This window comes from Cetorhinus maximus, chromosome 2 (genome assembly GCF_964194155.1).
Source record: "Cetorhinus maximus chromosome 2, sCetMax3.hap1.1, whole genome shotgun sequence".
Lineage (NCBI taxonomy): Eukaryota > Metazoa > Chordata > Chondrichthyes > Lamniformes > Cetorhinidae > Cetorhinus > Cetorhinus maximus.
In genome coordinates this window covers 223,077,355-223,098,948 of record NC_135880.1, presented here as the reverse complement: position 1 = coordinate 223,098,948, position 21,594 = coordinate 223,077,355, and the positions used below count along the sequence as shown (strand labels likewise).

The following is a 21,594-nucleotide window of genomic DNA, read 5'->3' as shown; positions in this document are numbered from 1 at the left end:
CACACACAGAGATACAGAGAGAGAGAAACACACACACACACAGGGATAGAGAGAGAGAGAAACACACACACACACACACACAGGGATACAGAGAGACAGAAACACACACACACACACAGGGATACAGAGAGAGAGAAACACACACACACACACACACACGCACACAGAGAAACACACACACACACACACACAGAGAGTGAGAAACACACAGACACACAGGCACAGAGAGAGAGACACACACACACACAGGCACAGAGAGAGAGAGAGAAACACACACACACAGGCACAGAGAGAGAGAGAGAAACACACAAACACACAGGCACAGAGATACAGAGAGAGAGAAACACACAAACACACAGGGATACAGAGAGAGAGAAACACACACACACACACACACACACAGGGATACAGAGAGAGAAACACACACACACACACACAGGGATACAGAGAGAAACACACACACACACACACAGAGGGATACAGAGAGAGAGAAACACACACACACACAGGCACAGAGATACAGAGAGAGAGAAACACACACACACACAGGCACAGGGATACAGAGAGAGAGAAACACACACACACACACACACAGGCACAGAGAGAGAGAGAGAAACACACACACACACACAGATACAGAGAGAGAGAGAGAAACACACACACAGATACAGAGATACAGAGAGAGAGAGAAACACACACACACACAGGCACAGAGAGAGAGAGAGAAACACACACACACACAGGCACAGAGAGAGAGAGAGAAACACACACACACACACACACAGGGATACAGAGAGAGAGAAACACACACACACACACACACACAGGGATACAGAGAGAGAGAAACACACCCACACACACACAGGGATACAGAGAGAGAGAAGCACACACACACACACACACAGAGATACAGAGAGAGAGAGAAACACACACACACACAGGCACAGAGAGAGAGACAGAAACACACACACACACACACAGAGATACAGAGAGAGAGAAACACACACACACACAGATACCGAGAGAGAGAGAGAGAGAGAAACACACACACACACACTGAGATACAGAGAGAGAGAAACACACACACACACACAGATACAGAGAGAGAGAAACACACACACACACACAGATACAGAGAGAGAGAAACACACACACACACACACACACAGGGATACAGAGAGAGAAAACACACACACACAGGGTTACAGAGAGAGAGAAACACACACACACAGACACACACACAGGCACAGAGAGAGAGAAACACACACACACACACAGGGATACAGAGAGAGAGAAACACACACACACACACAGGCACAGAGAGAGAGAGAAACACACACACACACACACACACAGGGATAGAGAGAGAGAAACACACACACACACACACACACACACAGGGATACAGAGAGAGAGAAACACACACACACACACAGGGATACAGAGAGAGAGAGAAACACACACACACACACACACAGGGATACGGAGAGAGAGAAACACACACACACAGACACAGAGAGAGAGAGAGAAACACACACACACACACACACACACACAGGGATACAGAGAGAGAGAAACACACACACACACAGGGATACAGAGAGAGAGAGAAACACACACACACACAGGCACAGAGAGAGAGAGAAACACACACACACACACAGGGATAGAGAGAGAGAAACACACACACACACACACACACACACAGGGATACAGAGAGAGAGAAACACACACACACACAGGGATACAGAGAGAGAGAGAAACACACACACATACACACACAGGGATACAGAGAGAGAGAAACACACACACACAGATAGAGAGAGAGAGAGAAACACACACACACACACACACAGGGATAGAGAGAGAGAGAAACACACACACACACAGGGATACAGAGAGAGAGAGAAACACACACACACACACAGAGATACAGAGAGAGAGAAACACACACACACACAGGGATAGAGAGAGAGAGAAACACACACACACACACACACAGGGATACAGAGAGACAGAAACACACACACACACACAGGGATACAGAGAGAGAGAAACACACACACACACACACACACACACGCACACAGAGAAACACACACACACACACACACAGAGAGAGAGAGAAACACACAGACACACAGGCACAGAGAGAGAGACACACACACACACAGGCACAGAGAGAGAGAGAGAAACACACACACACACAGGCACAGAGAGAGAGAGAGAAACACACAAACACACAGGCACAGAGATACAGAGAGAGAGAAACACACAAACACACAGGGATACAGAGAGAGAGAAACACACACACACACACACACACACAGGGATACAGAGAGAGAGAAACACACACACACACACAGGGATACAGAGAGAAACACACACACACACACACACAGAGGGATACAGAGAGAGAGAAACACACACACACACAGGCACAGAGATACAGAGAGAGAGAAACACACACACACACAGGCACAGGGATACAGAGAGAGAGAAACACACACACACACACACACAGGCACAGAGAGAGAGAGAGAAACACACACACACACACAGATACAGAGAGAGAGAGAGAAACACACACACAGATACAGAGATACAGAGAGAGAGAGAAACACACACACACACAGGCACAGAGAGAGAGAGAGAAACACACACACACACAGGCACAGAGAGAGAGAGAGAAACACACACACACACACACACAGGGATACAGAGAGAGAGAAACACACACACACACACACACACACACAGGGATACAGAGAGAGAGAAACACACCCACACACACACAGCGATACAGAGAGAGAGAAGCACACACACACACACAGAGATACAGAGAGAGAGAGAAACACACACACACACAGGCACAGAGAGAGAGACAGAAACACACACACACACACACAGAGATACAGAGAGAGAGAAACACACACACACACAGATACAGAGAGAGAGAGAGAGAGAGAAACACACACACACACACTGAGATACAGAGAGAGAGAAACACACACACACACACAGATACAGAGAGAGAGAAACACACACACACACACAGATACAGAGAGAGAGAAACACACACACACACACACACAGGGATACAGAGAGAGAAAACACACACACACAGGGTTACAGAGAGAGAGAAACACACACACACAGACACACACACAGGCACAGAGAGAGAGAAACACACACACACACACACACAGGGATACAGAGAGAGAGAAACACACACACACACACAGGGATACAGAGAGAGAGAAACACACACACACAGACACACACACAGGCACAGAGAGAGAGAAACACACACACACACACAGGGATACAGAGAGAGAGAAACACACACACACACACACACAGGGATACAGAGAGAGTGAAACACACACACACACACACACACACAGGGATACAGAGAGAGAGAAACACACACACACACAGGGATACAGAGAGAGAGAGAAACACACACACACACACACAGAGATAGAGAGAGAGAGAGAAACACACACACACACACAGATACAGAGAGAGAGAAACACACACACACAGGGATACAGAGAGAGAGAAACACACACACACACAGGCACAGAGAGAGAGAGAGAAACACACACACACACACACAGGGATACAGAGAGAGAGAAACACACACACACACAGGCACAGAGAGAGAGAAACACACACACACACACAGGGATACAGAGAGAGAGAAACACACACACACAGATACAGAGAGAGAGAAACACACACACACATAGGGATACAGAGAGAGAGAAACACACACACAGGCACAGAGAGAGAGAGAGAAACACACACACACAACGGCACAGATACACAGAGAGAAACACACACACACACAGGCACAGAGAGGGAGAGAGAAACACACACACACAGGCACAGAGAGAGAGAGAGAGAAACACACACACACACACACACAGGCACAGAGAGAGAGAGAGAGAAACACACACACACACAGGCACAGATACAGAGAGAGAGAGAAACACATACACACACAGGCACAGAGAGGGAGAGAGAAACACACACACACACACACACACACAGGCACAGAGAGAGAGAGAGAGAAACACACACACACACAGGGATACAGAGAGAGAGAAACACACACACACACACACACACAGGCACAGATACAGAGAGAGAGAGAAACACACACACACACAGGCACAGATATAGAGAGAGAGAGAAACACACACACACACAGGCACAGAGAGGGAGAGAGAAACACACACACACACACACACACACACAGGCACAGAGAGAGAGAATCACACACACACACAGGCACAGAGAGAGAGAGAGAGAAAAACACACACACACACAGGGATACAGAGAGAGAGAGACACACAGACACAGGCACAGAGAGAGAGAGAGAAACACACACACACACAGATACAGAGAGAGAGAGAGAGAAACACACACACACACAGGCACAGAGAGAGAGAGAAACACACACACACAGGCACAGAGAGAGAGAGAGAGAAACACACACACACACGGGCACACAGAGAGAGAGAGAGAAACACAGACACACACAGATACAGAGAGAGAGAGAGAGAAACACACACACACACACAGATACAGAGAAAGAGAGAAACACACACACACACAGGCACAGAGAGAGAGAGAGAGAGAGAAACACACACACACAGATACAGAGAGAGAGAGAAACACACACACACACAGGCACAGAGAGAGAGAGAGAGAAACACACACACACAGGCACAGAGAGAGAGAGAAACACACACACACAGGCACAGAGAGAGAGAGAGAGAGAGAAACACACACACACACACAGGCACAGAGAGAGAGAGAGAGAAACACACACACACACACAGGCACAGAGAGGGAGAGAGAAACACACACACACACAGGCACAGAGAGAGAGGGAGAGAAACACACACACACACACAGAGATACAGAGAGAGAGAAACACACACACACACACAGAGATACAGAGAGAGAGAAACACACAGACACACAGAGATACAGAGAGAGAGACACACACACACAAACAGAGATACAGAGAGAGAGAAACACACACACACACAGAGATACAGAGAGAGAGAAACACACACACACACACACAGGGATACAGAGAGAGAGAAACACACACACACGCACACACACACACACACAGAGAAACACACACACACACACACACACACAGGGATACAGAGAGAGAGAAACACACACACACACAGATACAGAGAGAGAGAAACACACACACACACACAGGGATACAGAGAGAGAGAAACACACACACACAGGTACAGAGAGAGAGAAACACACACACACACACACACAGAGAAACACACACTCACACACACAGGGATACAGAGAGAGAGAAACACACACACACACAGATACAGAGAGAGAGAAACACACACACAGGGATACAGAGAGAGAGAAACACACACACACACAGATACAGAGAGAGAGAAACACACACACACAGGGATACAGAGAGAGAGAAACACACACACACAGATACAGAGAGAGAGAAACACACACAGACACAGCGATACAGAGAGAGAGAAACACACACACACACACAGGGATACAGAGAGAGAGAAACACACACACACACACAGATACAGAGAGAGAGATAAACACACACGCACAGAGCAAGAGAGAAACACACACAGAGAGAAACATACACACACAAGCACAGAGATACAGAGAGAGAGAAACACACACACACACAGACAGAGAGAAACACACACACACAAGCACAGCGACACAGAGAGAGAAACACAGAGAGACTCTCACATACATACACACACAGAAACACACACAGACAGAGAGAGAAACACACACACCACAGAGTGAGACATACAAACACAGAGTGTGAGAGAGAGACCCACACACTGACACACATTATGCAGACACTTTCACACAAACAAAGACACACATCTACACATAGACATAGTTACACACAACACAGACATTCTCACACAAACACAGGCATACAAGTATTAACACACACTCACACATACAGACACTCAGATATTTCAGTGAAGCACTTTTGAAGTGTAATCATTGTTGTAATGTAGGAAATGTGGCAGCTAATTTGTGCACAGCAAGCTCCCACAAACAACAATATGACAATGACCAGAAAATGTTTTTAGTGATGTTGATTGAGGGACAAATATTGAATACAGGACACCAAGGAAAATTCCCTCTTTTTCAAAATAATACCATGGGATCTTTTACATCTGCCTGAGAGGGCAGATGGTTTAACATCTCATCAATAAACAACTCAATCATGGAAGAAACAGGGCGATTGATGAGGAATATTGCTGTGCAAACAAGGTTGATCAGCCAGTGTAAACTTCCACATCAGCTTGGCATGATTTTTAGCAGCCTGCAGTGGAAGGAAAACACACAATTTCACAGGAATGACAGAGCTGAACTCGGACCAACAGCAGGACAGCAGCAGTGAAGCCAGCCTCGAGACCCATGAGGACGTGGCACGGGAACATTTCGAGAAGGTACTTACCTCGGGTCTTCACTTGCCAGGGAGAAAAACGAACAGGCAGCAACTTAGTGAGGGAGCAGCTCTGAGAAGTGTCTTTGTTCACTTGTCAGAGGTGCCAGTCGATGAGACGGTAATGACCACTCCATGAAGCAAACTCAGTGTCTTGTTTGATTTGGTGCCTGGAGATTGGCTCTGATAGTTATACGCAGCCAATGTGTTATCTGTCTCAGCACAGCCTTTCCCGTGAAATTTAATCTGATCCTTAATCTCCCCCACTCCCCCCAGTTCCAGCACCAACCCATTCCCCTAAAAACGAGGGAGGAGGCCTTCAAGAAAAGACCATTTGGACACTAAGGTGACTAGTAAGATGCCTGTAATTCTTCTCAAAATGTAATTTTAAAAAACTAAAATAAACGTGGAATATGTTGAAATTATTCCATTATTTTTGTTTTGGAAACTATTTTTCAGTAAAGATTGTGATGTTATCTCTGTGCTACAAATGACATGTGCAATTTCCAGTTTATTCGGAGTCCTACTGGCACGGGATATATTTTAATTTGTTTTTTTCTTTTCATTTTACTTTGACATTAAAAATTTAGAGGGATTTCCTCCCCTGACCTCAACCCCTGCACACCGCCCCCCAACCCCAACCCCAACTTCTCACAGTGCATCTGAAATTTCGAACGGTTCAAAGGAATCGCGGAGCCATCCTAAGAGAATTCTCAAGCAGTAACGGACCAGTGGCTTCAGAGAGAATCATAAGCAGACAGCAAACTCTCTGAGGGGTTTATCCCAGGAGTGCTCTGCTACCAGTCATAAAGAGATGTTTCAGAACAGAAAGAATCTCCTGGGCTCATTGTGATCCGATCCTTTTCATCATTCTTTAATATTTTTCTCCCTCAAGGGCTTATCCCGTAGAATTGCAGCATTTTATCCAACATGCAATACGCACTCTTGCCCGAGGACATGCCAGAAGTGTGATAGGTTTTCTCAAGATTGGATATTGTGAAGAAGCCAAGGTGACAAGGATTACCAGAGAGCAAATTGATGATTTATAGCCTTTCACGTTCAGAAATCTCCCCCTCCCTTCCACACTTAAAGGGGTTAAAGACGGAAGGGCTGAGGCAAGATCTTAGTTTGAAGGTTTGGGTTCAAGATCTGGGTCAGAGGAGACTTGGGGAGAGAAGGAGCGAGGTAGAGGGTTGCAGCGGGGACACCCTAGAATGCACAGCCAAGATGGTGCGAGGGTTTGCAAATGATGAGGGAGCAGAGGGGAAGGAGGGTGAACAACAGGCCAGGGCCGGGAGAACACGCAGTGTGAACTGAGAAGTAGAACAAGGGAGCGAGGTTACTGTGGAGAAAAGGAGTGAGCAGATAGGAAGGTTTGAAGAAAAAAAGAAACATTTGCCTTTCACAAGCTCAGCACACCCCAAAGTGTTTTACATCCAATGAAGCACTTTCTGAAGCATAGTCACCGCTCTAATGAAGAAACACAGCCACGTTGCGCACAGGAAGCTCCCACAAACTGCAATGAGATTAATGACCGGAAAAATCTGTTTTAGTGATGTTGATTGTGGAATAAATATTACCCACGATACCAGGGATAATTCCCCTACTTGTCTTCAAAATAGAACCATGGGATCTTTTACGTCTGACCAAGAGAACGGATAGAGTCTCAGTCTAACATCTCATCTGGAAAAACTGTACCTCCAACGGTGCAGCACTCTTTCAGAACTGCACAGGAGTGTCACCCTAGATTTTTGTGCTCAAGGCTCTGAAATGGGCCTTGAACCCATGACCTCCTGACTCAGTGACGAGAGGGCGTTACCCACCAAACCACGGATGACACATTTTGAACATCTGAAAATAACGCAATTGACACCCCAAGTATCAGCGATGGCAACCAAACCACTTGACAAGAGAGCGGTCTCTCACCTTCTTCAAGCGGAAGCAAAGTGACGGCAATGCTGAGGCGCCCACTTCCCAGGCTCACCAGGTGAGGCTTGTCTGTCTGTACTTTCAGCCCCTTCCCCGTGTCAATGAGGTCCAGAGGAGTGTTCTGACAGGAAGAGAAGAATGTCAAGATGTCAAATAGCTCAGGATAACATAAGAACACAAAATAATAGAAGCAGGAGGAGTCCTTGGGCCGCCCTCAAGCCTGCTCCTCTATTTAATACAATCATGGCTGATCTTCTATCTCAACCCCCATTTTCCTGCCCATCCCCATAACCCTTGTTTCCCTTAGTATCCAAACATCTATCAATCTTAGTTTTGAATATATTGAACAACCAAGCATCCACAGCCCTCTGGGGTAGAGAATTCCAAAGATCCACAACCCTCGGCGAGAAGAAATTTCTCCTCATCTCAGTTCTAAATAGTTGACCCTTTATCCTGAGACTGTGCCCACACTTCTATATTCTCCAGCCCAGGGGAAACAGCCTCTCAGCATTCACCCTGTCAAGCCCCTCTAGAATTTAGTACGCTTTGATAAGATCACCTCTCGTTCTTCCAAATTTCAACAAGACAGTGGCCGATTCCACTCAATAACATGGGACCTGATAACAAACAATGGACCTGATGTGTTTAAAACAGTGTGCTCATGATAATATGGTTGGTTTTGCTTTAATTTGGTATGACTGATGCTTATGATGAAAGTTTTTATTGTCAGCAGGCAGGCAGCAACAATAATTATATTTAGGAGCTAGATGTGACTCAGAATTACCAAAGAAATGAACAACATTCTCAGTTAGTGAGGTACAGTATCTCCACTTCCTCCTTAACGCCCCCGCTTTATTGTCTATCTCATTGGTACTGACCTCACTTGGTTCCGCTCTTATTTATCTGGAACTATGCCTTTTCTTTTTGCTCCTGCAGTCCTGTGAGTCCCTCAAGATGACATTCCCCTCACCAGCAACTGTTTCAAGCTCCATCAGGTTGGCTGCAACCTCAGCGTTCCACTCAAAATGTGAGTGGAATTTCAGGTTCCTTATCCTCTCCATCAGGAAGCCTGTCCGACTAACCTCTCTTCCATTGCTGATCTATCCTCAGTGTCACCCCTATCTCAGCCCATCTTCTGCTGGAACACACATCTGTACTTCTAACTACCTCCTGTACTCCACTCTCTGTAAACATCAGCTCATTTCTAAGTCTAATAACAGTATCTTATCCCACATCAGGTCCTACTCACCCATCACACTGGCTTCTGATCCTCCCCCACCTGAAAATTCTCCCTAGGTTAGTTTAAATGCCCTCCTGACCTTGCCCTTTCCTGATTCTTGCCTTCTCCAGCCCGAAATCATTACCACACCCCCCCCTCACCCCTCACCCCAGCCACAGAACTCTCCATTTCTGAGATATCTTTGCCCCAGGGTGATTGGCTCAATTGACAGTGGGAGGTGAATTTGCCATCTTATCCCTCGAGTGGAGCACGTTGGAATTCACCGCGGAATTTGAATTGTCTCCGATGCGGCTAATTGTGGGGGGATAAGAAAAGGAACAAAATTGCACTTATATAGCACCTTTCACAACCTCAGGACATCCCCAAACACTTTGCAGCCAATGTATGACTTTTTGAAGTTTTGTAGCTGACGTAAGAAATGCAGCAGCTAACTTATGCACAGCAAGATCCCACAAACAGCAATGGGATACATAACAATCGTTACTGATGCGGAGATTTTGATTGAGGGGTAAATATTGTCGAGGACGCCGTGGAGAACTCCCCCGCCCTTCTTCGAAATGCTGCACGGCCACCTGAGATGCCTCATTTAAAACTTGGCACTGCCAAACAACGCAGCGTGCGCTCAGTGCTGCACTGGGAATGCCAGCCTGGGTTATGTGTCCTGGAGGGGGAAACTGAACCCACAGCCTTCAACCTCAGAGGTTAGGATGTTACCCACTGAGCCATAGCTGGTAGTAAGCGGCTTTTTGATTCTATTTCAACAGCATCTGGATAATATCTGACAGCTCGTGTCGCCATGGCAGCTTCAAATCACACACATTCTGACGGCCTGTCCCCCGAGACGTGATTCTGTATAACACTCGTTACACTCTGCTCTCATTAATCATCATCTCCTGGCACCAAGCAAACTGCATTCCCTCGGAGTCAACAACCGCTCCACCTTTCCACTTGTGGCAGACTGCATCACTTCGTCGCTTGACTTGTTTTTTTTTTAAATCACAGGGATTGCATTGCGTCTGTCCTGAGAATGTCGGGAATCAATCCGTTTGCAGCAGTGAACATCTCACTTTCTGTTTCATCCCTTTGATTTTCTACCCACTCGCCTGAAAGCACCCATCATTTCTGAAATAGTGTGAGCACGTATGATCATATGTGTGTATGTGCATTTGGTGCGTATATGTGCATGTTTGTTTGTGTGCATGTTTGCATGCTTTGTATATACCTGTGTGTCTAATGTGTGTACACATGTGTGTATTTGTACATGCACATGGGTGTGTGTATACATACCTGTATTTGTGCATATATCATAAAAAATCCTTTGTTTTAAATTTGTTCTAAAATGTCTTGTTCCTACTCTATAACAGTGACAACACATCAAAAAAATGCCTCAGTAGCTGTAAAGTGCTTTAGAACATCCTGAGGTTGTGAAAGGCGCTATATAAACGTGATTTATTTCTTTCTGAAGCTGTGACTAACTATATGCAGATTTCTAAAACATTGCAATACTTCGACTGAAAACAGAGAGATGCTGCTGCTATTGTTTAAACTCACAAGGGAAGGTGTCCTTTGAGCACTGTGTATCAGCGACAGAGTAAATATTCTGATCAGACAAAATCCCCCAAGCCATAATGAGGAGTTGTGCAACAAACTATCTCCCAAAGAGTAACAAGCAAGGAAGAGCTGCATTAATAAGATTAACGTTATCCAATTACATTGAAAATGATTTGGCAGGAAACACACCAAAGTGATTAAGAGGTAGGTTCTGCAGTACATGTAACCAGCTCTCTACTCACCTCCCAGTATCAACAATGGCATGCTTGGAATGCTTTGATATTTGTATTTAATCAGCCACTGCTGTAACCACTGGACAGCATTGTGGGTGAAGTGGACTGAGAATTCACATTCAACAGTGCAATTCACTCTGTGCTAAAGCGTCAGCTGTGACTTAGTCTGTACTTCTCCAAGTCCAAAGGTTGTGGGTTCAAGTCTGGCTCCAAAGTCTTGAGCATGTAATCAAGGCTGACACTCCCAGTGCAGTACAGAGGGAGTGCTGCACTGTTGGAGGTGCTGTCTTTTGGATGAGATGCTAAACTCAACAAAGACAACGGGAGTTCTCCCCAGTGTCTTGGGCTACTATTTATTCCTCAACCAGCATCAACATAGAATAGATTTTCTGGTAATTCTGTTTCTGCTTTAGTTGTGCCAGCATCACAGACTAATATCTGTATTCCACCAACGTTTATCTGGGTAGCACTTGCTAAACCAGGCACAAACTGCTGAAATGGTCGTCTAATAATGAAAACTTTTAAATGGAAACAATCTAAGGTTGGGTCTTGAAGATTTCAAGTGATGGGGCTGTGATTATTTCCTTTGGCAGCTTGTCCCATTGTGGGATTGTCCTTGGGAATAAAGATTAAAGATACACTGTCTTGGAAACAAATGTCTTTTGTAGTTTGTTGTGGGTGACAACCTCATGTTGTGTCATCGCTGTTTGCGGAATCTTACTGTGCACAAATTGGCTGTGTTTCCCACATTGAAACAGTGACTATACGTTAAGGGTACTTCATTGGCTGTAAAGCACTTAGGGGCTTCCTGAGAATATGTAAGGTGCTATAGCAATGCAAATCTTTATTTTTCATTGTAAAATGCAAAGTTCACACAGATGGAACGCACTAAGCAACCATCTGAGGCCTACAAACTCTGCCTGGTTCCCGGCCATTTCTCAAAAACCATTTTGCACCTCTTGTTTTAAGTTTTAAACTTCAATGTAAAGAAAGAAAGACTTGCATTTATAGAACGCCTTTCACAATCTAAGGAGGTCCTAAAGCGTTTTACAGACAATGAAGTGTTTTTGAAGTGTAATCACTGTTGCAATTTGGGAAATATACCTCAGTATGAACCAATAGTAGAAGATTTCCACTTTTGCTTGTAGCTGAAAAGGGAGACATTTGGCTGAAGCTTTTCATCTTGCACTCAGGATAAATGCAGGAATGTCAAACTTCAATCCAAATTAGCCTGGGAGCCGACAGTTCCCTATTGCTTGCTCCAAGGCAATGCGTCGACCAATCAGAGTCAATTGCCAACCAATTCACACCCTTTTCTCCTGTATTATAAATTGTTAAGGTTGTTTGAAATTTGGCATTCTTGTGTTTGTCCTGATGAGTGCAAGAGGCAAAGCTTCAGCAACATCTCTCTCTTTTCAGCAAATATTCAAGCCCTCTACTATCAAGCGACTTTTGAAAGCCTTGGTTTTTCTGTCCTTTAAAATGTTTGGATGGGAAAAACCCATGGATCATTGACCAACTTAATGCTCCATCCATTCCAGGAGAGTTGGGAAAATTTCACCTCTCACTTTCAGGGAGCCAATGGTGCAGATCAACTCTCTCAAACTGAGGTGTCTTTCCTCATTCTCAGTTCCAACTGTATCAAATTGCAAATTGGCAGAGGCCAAGACACAGAGACCACCAATGCACTGTCTCCGAAACAGAGAATGGTGCCGGGAGGAAGCTCGAGACGGAGAATTTAATTTAGTTTTTTTAATCAGTCACTTGGTATTACAAAACTTGAATGTCATTGAAAAGAGAGGCATGTCACTGAAGCTTTTCATCTTACACTCATCAGGACAAATGCAAGCAAGGATGCCAAATTTCAAACAATCACAACAACACCTTGGCCAATCAGAGTTGGTTTGCCAACCAATCAGCACCCTTTTCTCCTGTATTATAAATTGCTGTGATCACTTTGAAATTTGGTATTCTTGTGTTTGACCTGATGAGTGCAAGACAAAAAGCTTCAACAACATATCTCTCTTTTCAGCAATATTTAATTTGTTAAGTAGGGTAAATCTCTGTTGCTTGTTTCACACTTAGTCCACCTTTCCTTTCCCTTTGAATTGTCTCCACTCTAGCCCTCTCCCTGAGAAAGATCCTCCTTCTCGCCCTTTACAGTGTTGCCCATTCACCAAGGCTCCTTCGACAGCACCTTCCAACCCCCATGACTGCTACCATCTAGAAGGACAAGGGCAGCAGAGACTTGGGAACACCACCACCTGCAAGTTCCCCTCCAAGCCACTCACCATCCTGACTTGGAAATATATCGCCGTTCCTTCACTGTCGCTGGGTCAAAATCCTGGAACACCCTCCCTAACAGCACTGTGGGTGTATCAACACCACATGGACTGCAGCGGTTCAAGAAGGCAGCTCACCACCACCTTCTCAAGGGCAATTAGAGATGGGCAATAAATGCTGGCCCAGCCAGCGAAGCCCACGTCCCACGAATCACAGAATCACAGAATCACAGAGTGCAGAAGAGGCCCTTCGGCCCATCAAGTCTGCACCGACATGTGAGAAACACCTGACCTACCTACCTAATCCCATTTACCAGCACTTGGCCAATAGCCTTTAATGTTATGACGTGCCAAGTGCTCATCCAGGTACTTTTTAAAGGATGTGAGGCAACCCGCCTCCACCACCCTCCCAGGCAGCGCATTCCAGACCGTCACCACCCTCTGGGTAAAAAGGTTTTTCCTCACATCCCCCCTAAACCTCCTGCCGCTCACCTTGAATTTATGCCCCCTCGTGACTGACCCTTCAACTAAGGGGAACAGCTGCTCCCTATCCACCCTGTCCATGCCCCTCAATAGAATAAAAAAAAATTTTTACTTTCTAAATGTATAGGATAATTCTCAAATTATTCATCAACCCGGAAGTCCTGAGTTAATCCACGATCAGCATTTGATTAGGACGTCTCACATCCACATTCCCCTTCTCGTGACGTTTGGTTAATATTTAACACTGATCATGTCTCTGGAAACATTTAGTGTGGAGATTCCACATAAAAACAGTTTGAAGCTCCAGTCAGTAGGTGGTGTTGCGGAATGAGTGCCTGCAGTCTCTCTCTCAACTCAGTTACCGTGTTTTAGAAAAGATCAATCCAACCGAGTGTAGGCTACATCACGGGTAGCTTAATTGTTCCTTAAAAGTCTTTAAACCCGCCGGCACTTTCTGTGAGAGTCACATTTGTTTCTTGTCACACTTCAGAGAGAAACAAAAGCCCTCGCACTTATACCATTCCTTGCACCTGCTTAGGATGGGGCAAAGTGTTCTGAATGAGAAGCAGATGCATCAGCCAATCTGCATCCAGTTCATGCGGGCAGCAACGAGATAATAACCCGATAATCTGTTTTAGGGATCACACAATAGATCCCACAATTGATCACACAATGTCAGTATAGTGCCAAGTACTTTACAACCAATGAAATACTTAGGATACAAGGCAGGCAAAAAGCACACAGCCAGCTCTCACATCAATGAGACTGACCAGATAATTTGTTTAAGTGGTATTAGATGAGGGATAAATATTGACCTGGAGACCAGGAAGGACATTTCTCCTCTTCCTCGGAATAGTGCTGTGGGATCTTTTACATCCACTTGAGAGGAATAAAATCTCATCTGGAAGTCAAGGCCTCTGACACTGTGGTGCTCCTTCAGTACCACACAGAGTGTTAGCCACCGACCCATGATTACAATTCACTTGCAGCAAGTATCATAAAGTGGCTGTGATTGAGTTGTACATTCACTGAACCACATTACAAACTGATCTATGTGACAACCCACTGTCTGCAGTGCCTTGGGCCAAAGATAAAGCTGGCTGCAAATATACTCCAGACTTCAGTCGCCTTTGTTCCTCATCCAGCATATTTTACCTGAATGATTTTCTGTGATCTTTTCATTTGGCCAACTGTGTTTCTGTTTGCTTTGTCCATGATTACATCGTTTACAATCGCTCCTTCACACTCTTGGATATCCTTGAAAAGAGGAGAAAAAAAATTATTCTTTCAGTTTCAGATTAGATGCTTCACAGAATCTCTTCGCAAAGCACTCTCGCCTCACACTCAGAAGGCTGGGGATTCAATCCCACCCGCTCCAGGGACTTGAGCACAAAGCCTAGACTGACAATCCCAGTGCAATACTGAGAGAGTGCTGAATTGCCGTAGGTGCCGTCTTTCAGGTAAGACACTGAACCAAGACCCCATCTGCCCTTTCAGGCGGCTGTAACAGATCCCACGCCACCATTTTGATGAAGAGCAGGGGATTCCAACATTACAACAGCGATTACAAATCAAAAGACTCTTCTTTCAAATATGACACCTCTGACAATGCAGCACTCCCTCAGCACTGCACCGAAGTGTCAGGGTAGATTCTGAACTCAAATCGTGGATTAGAGCTTGATCTCACAGTCTCGTGATTACTAACCATCACATCCATTAAAACGAACCAAAGGGAAAAATGATTGATTAGCCCATCGTAGCTTCTTTTGGTCTATCAGAATAAATTGGGAACATACACGTCCAGCCTGATGTATAATCTCAATCAGGTTGCTCCTTGCCCAGCAGGACCTTCTGTGAGTTGAGATTCTAAAAGCAACTTCTATATTGACAGTTGGAGGGAATGAGCACCATCAGAGTCCATGGTCCCCTCTTTGAATACAGAAGTATGGGAGCAGGGCAAAAAAGATTTGACAAAATGAGACCAGAACTGAGAGCCAGTGAAAGACTGAACAGGCTGGGGCTGATTTCTAGAACAGAGAAGGCTGGTGGGTGACCTGATAGAGGTCTTTAAAATGATGAAGAGGATTGATAGGGTAGAGCAAGAGAATATGTTTCTATTTATGGAGGAGACCAGAACTAGGGGCCAGAAATATAAGACGGTCGCTAATAAATCCAATAGGGAATTCAGATACTTCAGCAGTTAGAATGTGGAACTCACCTCCACAGCAAGAGACTGAGGAGAACAGAAATACATTCAAGGAGAAGCTGGCTAAATACATGAGGAAGCATAAATGGATATGCCGATGGGGTGAGATGAAGGAGGATGGGAGGAGGCTCGTGTGGAGCATAAACACCAGCATAGTTGGGCTGAATGGCCTGGTTCTGCACTGTAAATTCTATTTAATTCTTTAATATTATTTCCCCAGTTGTTGAATGGACAATCGACAGGAGCCACACATTTCCAACAGTCTCTGTTGGAAACTCCCAGGGACTCCAAGGGCCTGGATACCAATGGAGACACAGAATTCCCCAACTGCCAAAGGATCGCAAATTGAGTTAGGATGAGGAGTCTCTTTGTTAGATCTCTTCATACAAGAGGTGGGTCACTGTGCTCTCCTGGAATAGTTTGACATCCTAAATTATCGGAGAAGAAGTTTCCAGTTGTTTTCACCCCTAGTTGACCCTAGGTTTCTTATAAGAGCATTAGAACTAGGAGCAGGAGTAGGCAATTCAATACGATCATGGCTGATCTCATTTCAGCCTCAACTCCAATTTCCCGCCCTCTCCCCATAACCTTTCAAACCATTACTATTTAAAAATATGTTTATCTCCTTCTTAAATTTATTCAGTGTCCCGGCATCCACTGCCCTCTGAGGTAGTGAATTCCACAGATTCACGACCCTTTGAGAAAAGTAATTCCTCCTCATCTCTGATTTAAATCTACCAGCCCTTAGCCTAAAACTATGGCCTCTCGTACCAGAATGCCCCACAAGGGGAAACATCTGCTCCACGTCTGCTTTGTCTATCCTCTTTAACATCTTATATTCATCAATTAGATCTCCTCTCATCCTTCTAAACTCTAGCGAGTATAGGCCTTAACTGTTCAATCTTTCCTCATAAGTCAAGCCCCACATCTCTGGAATCAACCTAGTGAACCTCCTCTGAACCACCCCCAGTGCAACTACATCCTTCCTCAAGTAAGGGGACCAAAACTGTGCACAGTACTCCAAGTGCGGTCTCACCAATGCCTTGTACAGTTGCAACAACACTTCCCTATTTTTATACTCTATTCCTTTAGCAATAAATGCCAAAATTCCATTTGCCTTCCTTATTACCTGCTGTACCTGCATACTAGCTTTCAGCGATTCATGCATGAGGACACCCAGATCCCTCTGGATCTCCTAGGAGATTCCATGACAATGCATGGGTTGCGTTATGGGACAGACTGGATGGGCCACTGGAGACAAGGCCTGTTCACCCCATCACCTCTGTGCTCGCCAACCTACATTGGCTTCTGGTCTGGCAACCTTGATTTTAAAATTCTCATCCTTGTTTTCAAATCCCCTCATGGCCTTACCTCTCCCTATCTCTGTAACCTCTTCCAGCCCCATGACCTCCTGAGATATCTGTGCTCTAATTCTCACTTCTTCTGCATCCCCAATTTCTATCACTCCACCATTGGTGGGCATGTCTTCAGCTGCTGAGGCCTTAGACTTCTCCACCTCTCTCTCCTCCTGTAAGATGCTCCTTAAAACCTACCTCTTTGACTAAGCCTTTGGTCACCTCCCTAATATTCTGTTATGGGCTGTGTCAAATTTTGTTTTGATAACTCTCCTATGAAGCATCTTGAGAAATTTTACTATGTTAAAGGTGCTATGTAAATGCAAGTTGTTGTCTTTTCCTGACTAAGATTTGCCTACGTTTGTATACCTTCTTTCCAAAATGCCAACCTTACTCTTTTTAGGAATATGAGAGCATAGGAAATAGGAGCAGGAGTAGGCCATTCGGCCCCTCGAGCCATTCAATAAGACCGTGATTGCTCTTCTACCTCAATGCCCAAAATATCTCCACATCCCTTTAATATCTTTCTGTTACTGCATTCAGTTTATTCTTAAATTAATTGAGTATCCTTTTTTACAGAGGACCTCCCAGCAACTGATTCCAGCTAATATTTGCTGATTTGTGTCCCTTACCTTGTACCCTTTGGTCTTGTCCCAGCCCCTTAATGTATCAGAGAGAAAATCTACTTTATCTCCTTTGAATGATAAACCTGGAGTGAAATGGTGTCATTAATAGTGACTGCTGGATATGTACAGGGAACATTGCACATCTGGCCTGATGTGTTATCTAGGTCAGGAGGTTGTAGATCCAGATCACTAAGTAGTGTCTGGAGCAGAGAAATCAAGGAGCATTCCAATAAGAATACAAGGTCTAGTAGCAGGAGTGGACAATATGGCCCATTGAGCCTGCTCCACCATTCAGAACGATCCTGGCTCACCTTTGACCTCAACACCACTTTCCTGCCCGCTCCCCATATCCCTTGATTTCCTGAGAGGCCAAAAATCTGTCTATCTCACAACCTTAAATGTACTCAACGATGGAGCATCCACAACCCCCTGGGGTAGAGATTTCCAAAGATTCACAACCCTTTGAGCAAAGGAATTTCTCCTCATCTCAGTCCTAAACGATTGGCCCCTCATCCTGAGACTGTGCACCCCCCACCCCGTGTTTTAGATTCCCGACCAATGGAGACAACCTTTCAGTGTCTACCCTGGCAACAGAGCATTTAAAATAAGACATAGGAGCAGAAATTAGGCTATTCGGCCCATCGAGTCTGCTCCGCCATTCAATCATGGCTGATGTTTCTCAACCCCATTCTCCCGCCTTCTCTCCGTAACCTTTGATCCCTTTATCAATCAAGAACCTATCTATCTCAGTCTTAAATACACTCAATGACCTGGCCTCCACAGCCTTCTGTGGCAATGAATTCCATAGATTCACCACTCTCTGGCTAAAGATGTTTCTCCTCATCTCTGTTCTAAAAGGTCTCCCCTTTACTCTGAGGCTGTGCCCTCGGGTCCTAGTCTCTCCTACTAATGGAAACATCTTCCCCACGTCCACTCTATCCAGGCCTTTCAGTATTCTGTAAGTTTCAATCAGATCCCCCCTCATCCTTCTAAACTCCATCGAATATCAGAAGGGTTTTGAGATAGAAAGTGGCGAATAATTATCTCCATTTTTTATTGAGGTGGGTGCGGGCAAATAGTTTAAGTTCAAAGTTGTCAGGATATTCTACCATAAGATGACTAATCGGCAGTGTCTGGAAAGGGAATTGGATAAATGGGTGAAAACAAAACAATATAAAAAGGTGCAGAAATGTGCCGGAGAAACGGAATTAGAATTAAGAGATAGCATTAGCACTGGCTTGATGGGCTGAATGGCCTCTTCCTTTACTTCCATTATGTAGACATATTGGAGAAGTTGGGACTGTTTTCCTTGGGGAAGTGAAGGCTGAGAGGAGATTCGATTGAGGTGTTCAAGATCATGAAGGGTCTGGACAGAGTAGATAGGGAGAAACTGTTCCCATTGGCGGCAGGATTGAGAACCAGAGGGCACAGATTTAAGGTAGTTGGCAAAAAGAAGCAATGGGGACATGAGAAGAAGTTTTTTTCATGCAGCAAGCGGTTAAGTTCCAGAATGCACTGCCTGATAGTGCAATGGAGGCAGGTTCAATTGAGGCTTTCAAGAGGGAATTGCATTATTATTTGAAATGGAAGAATGCGCACGGTTACAGGGAGGAGGTGGGAGAATAGCACCAGGTGCATTGCTTAGAGAGCCAGCACAGACACAATGGGCTGAATGGCCTCCTTCTGTGCTGTAACAATTCTTCGATTCCGTGATTTCTGTGTTGTAATTCTATGAACTTATATTCACCGCTACAGAGGGCCTCCTAAATGTCTCTTTTCATGGTTCTGTTGGCAGGTTCTGGTTGTGAAGAACGAACCCTAATGTCAACAACCCATCGTTAACAGCAAAGCCCGTTAATGGTTAAACTGTCCCCTTGGACCAGCTCAGCCGAAAACCATGTGCACGCCCTCGCTCTGGTTACACAGGCTTGTCAGTCATTAACAAGCCACGCTGTTTTAATGCTTTCCCAATTAAAAAACAAAATCATTGACAGGGATCCTGTAAACCCAGCTGCCTGTATTTCACACAAGAAAAAAACAACCCTCAAACCATATGTGCGGAGAAAATGGAAAACATATCAACATTATCCCCCTGACGCTCAACATCTCAGACACAGCTGTTACCGCTCCCACCCAGCCACCCGGGGCCCAGTCCCACTCTGCCAGCGTTCCACGGTGCACAGGGGTGGACTGACAACTGACCGCTGCCAAGCTCAGTTGCCATGGCAACAATACAGCAACACTCCTCGCAACAGTTCTAATGAAGGGATTTGATAATGGAAACAATTATCAGCCCAGCCACCGGGGACTATTAGAGGGAGGGACTGGGGGAAAGAAGCACAGATTTCACCAAATCCTTGCTCCCCATTAAAACACAACCATACGGTCGTTAATTCAATTATTTTGTGTTAAATCCTTTCAGGCCTCGATGCCTCCTCATCCCAATTAACAAGATATGCTGACGAGCACTTGAAAGCAAAAAGGAAACTTGCATTTATTTAGCGCCTTTCACAACCCCAGGACTTTCCCAATCCGCTTTACAGCGTTTTGAAGTGTGGTCGCTGTGGCAACGTAGGAAACCTGGCAGCCACTTTGAGCACAACAAGATCCCACAAACAGCAATGTGATAATGACCAGATAATGTGTTTTTTTTAGTGATGTTGTTTGAGGTTACAGAGATAGGGAGGGGTGTAGGGGCTGGAGAAGGTTACAGAGATAGGGAGGGTTGTAGGGGCTAGAGGAGGTTACAGTGATAGGGAGGGTTGTAGGAGCTGGAGGAGGTTACAGAGATGGGGAGGGTTGTGGGGCTGGAGGTGGTTACAGAGATAGGGTTGTCGGGGCTGGAGGAGGTTACAAAGATAGGGAGGGTTGTAGGGGCTGGAGGAGGTTACAGAGATAGGGAGGGTTGTGGGGGCTGGAGGAGGTTACAGAGATGGGGAGGGTTGTGGGGCTGGAGGTGGTTACAGAGATAGGGTTGTAGGGGCTGGAGGTGGTTACAGAGATAGGGAGGGTTGTAGGGGCTGAGGAGGTTACAGAGATAGGGAGGGTTGTGGGGGCTGGAGGTGGTTACAGAGATAGGGAGGGTTGTAGGGGCTGGAGGAGGTTACAGAGATAGGGAGGGTTGTAGAGGCTGGAGGAGGTTACAGAGATGGGAGGGTTGTAGGGGCTGGAGGAGGTTACAGAG

At 45.4% G+C, this 21,594-nt stretch overlaps 1 protein-coding gene across 3 annotated transcripts in view; it reads right to left on the bottom strand.

Moving 5' to 3' along the window:
* Positions 1-7,074: 7,074 nt before the first annotated feature.
* Positions 7,075-21,594, bottom strand: part of LOC144671320 (uncharacterized) — a 95,528-nt gene continuing 81,008 nt past the window's right edge. For all 3 annotated transcript variants that reach the window (XR_013573907.1, XM_078533147.1, XM_078533154.1), the window contains exons 2-3: positions 15,379-15,480; positions 7,075-8,555 (exon numbers count right to left, since the gene is read on the bottom strand). Coding sequence is in view for 2 of the 3 variants with exons in the window: in XM_078533147.1 (XP_078389273.1) it covers positions 8,304-8,555; positions 15,379-15,480 (354 nt within the window). In the remaining variant the exon portion in view is untranslated. The remainder of the gene's footprint in view (positions 8,556-15,378; positions 15,481-21,594) is intronic.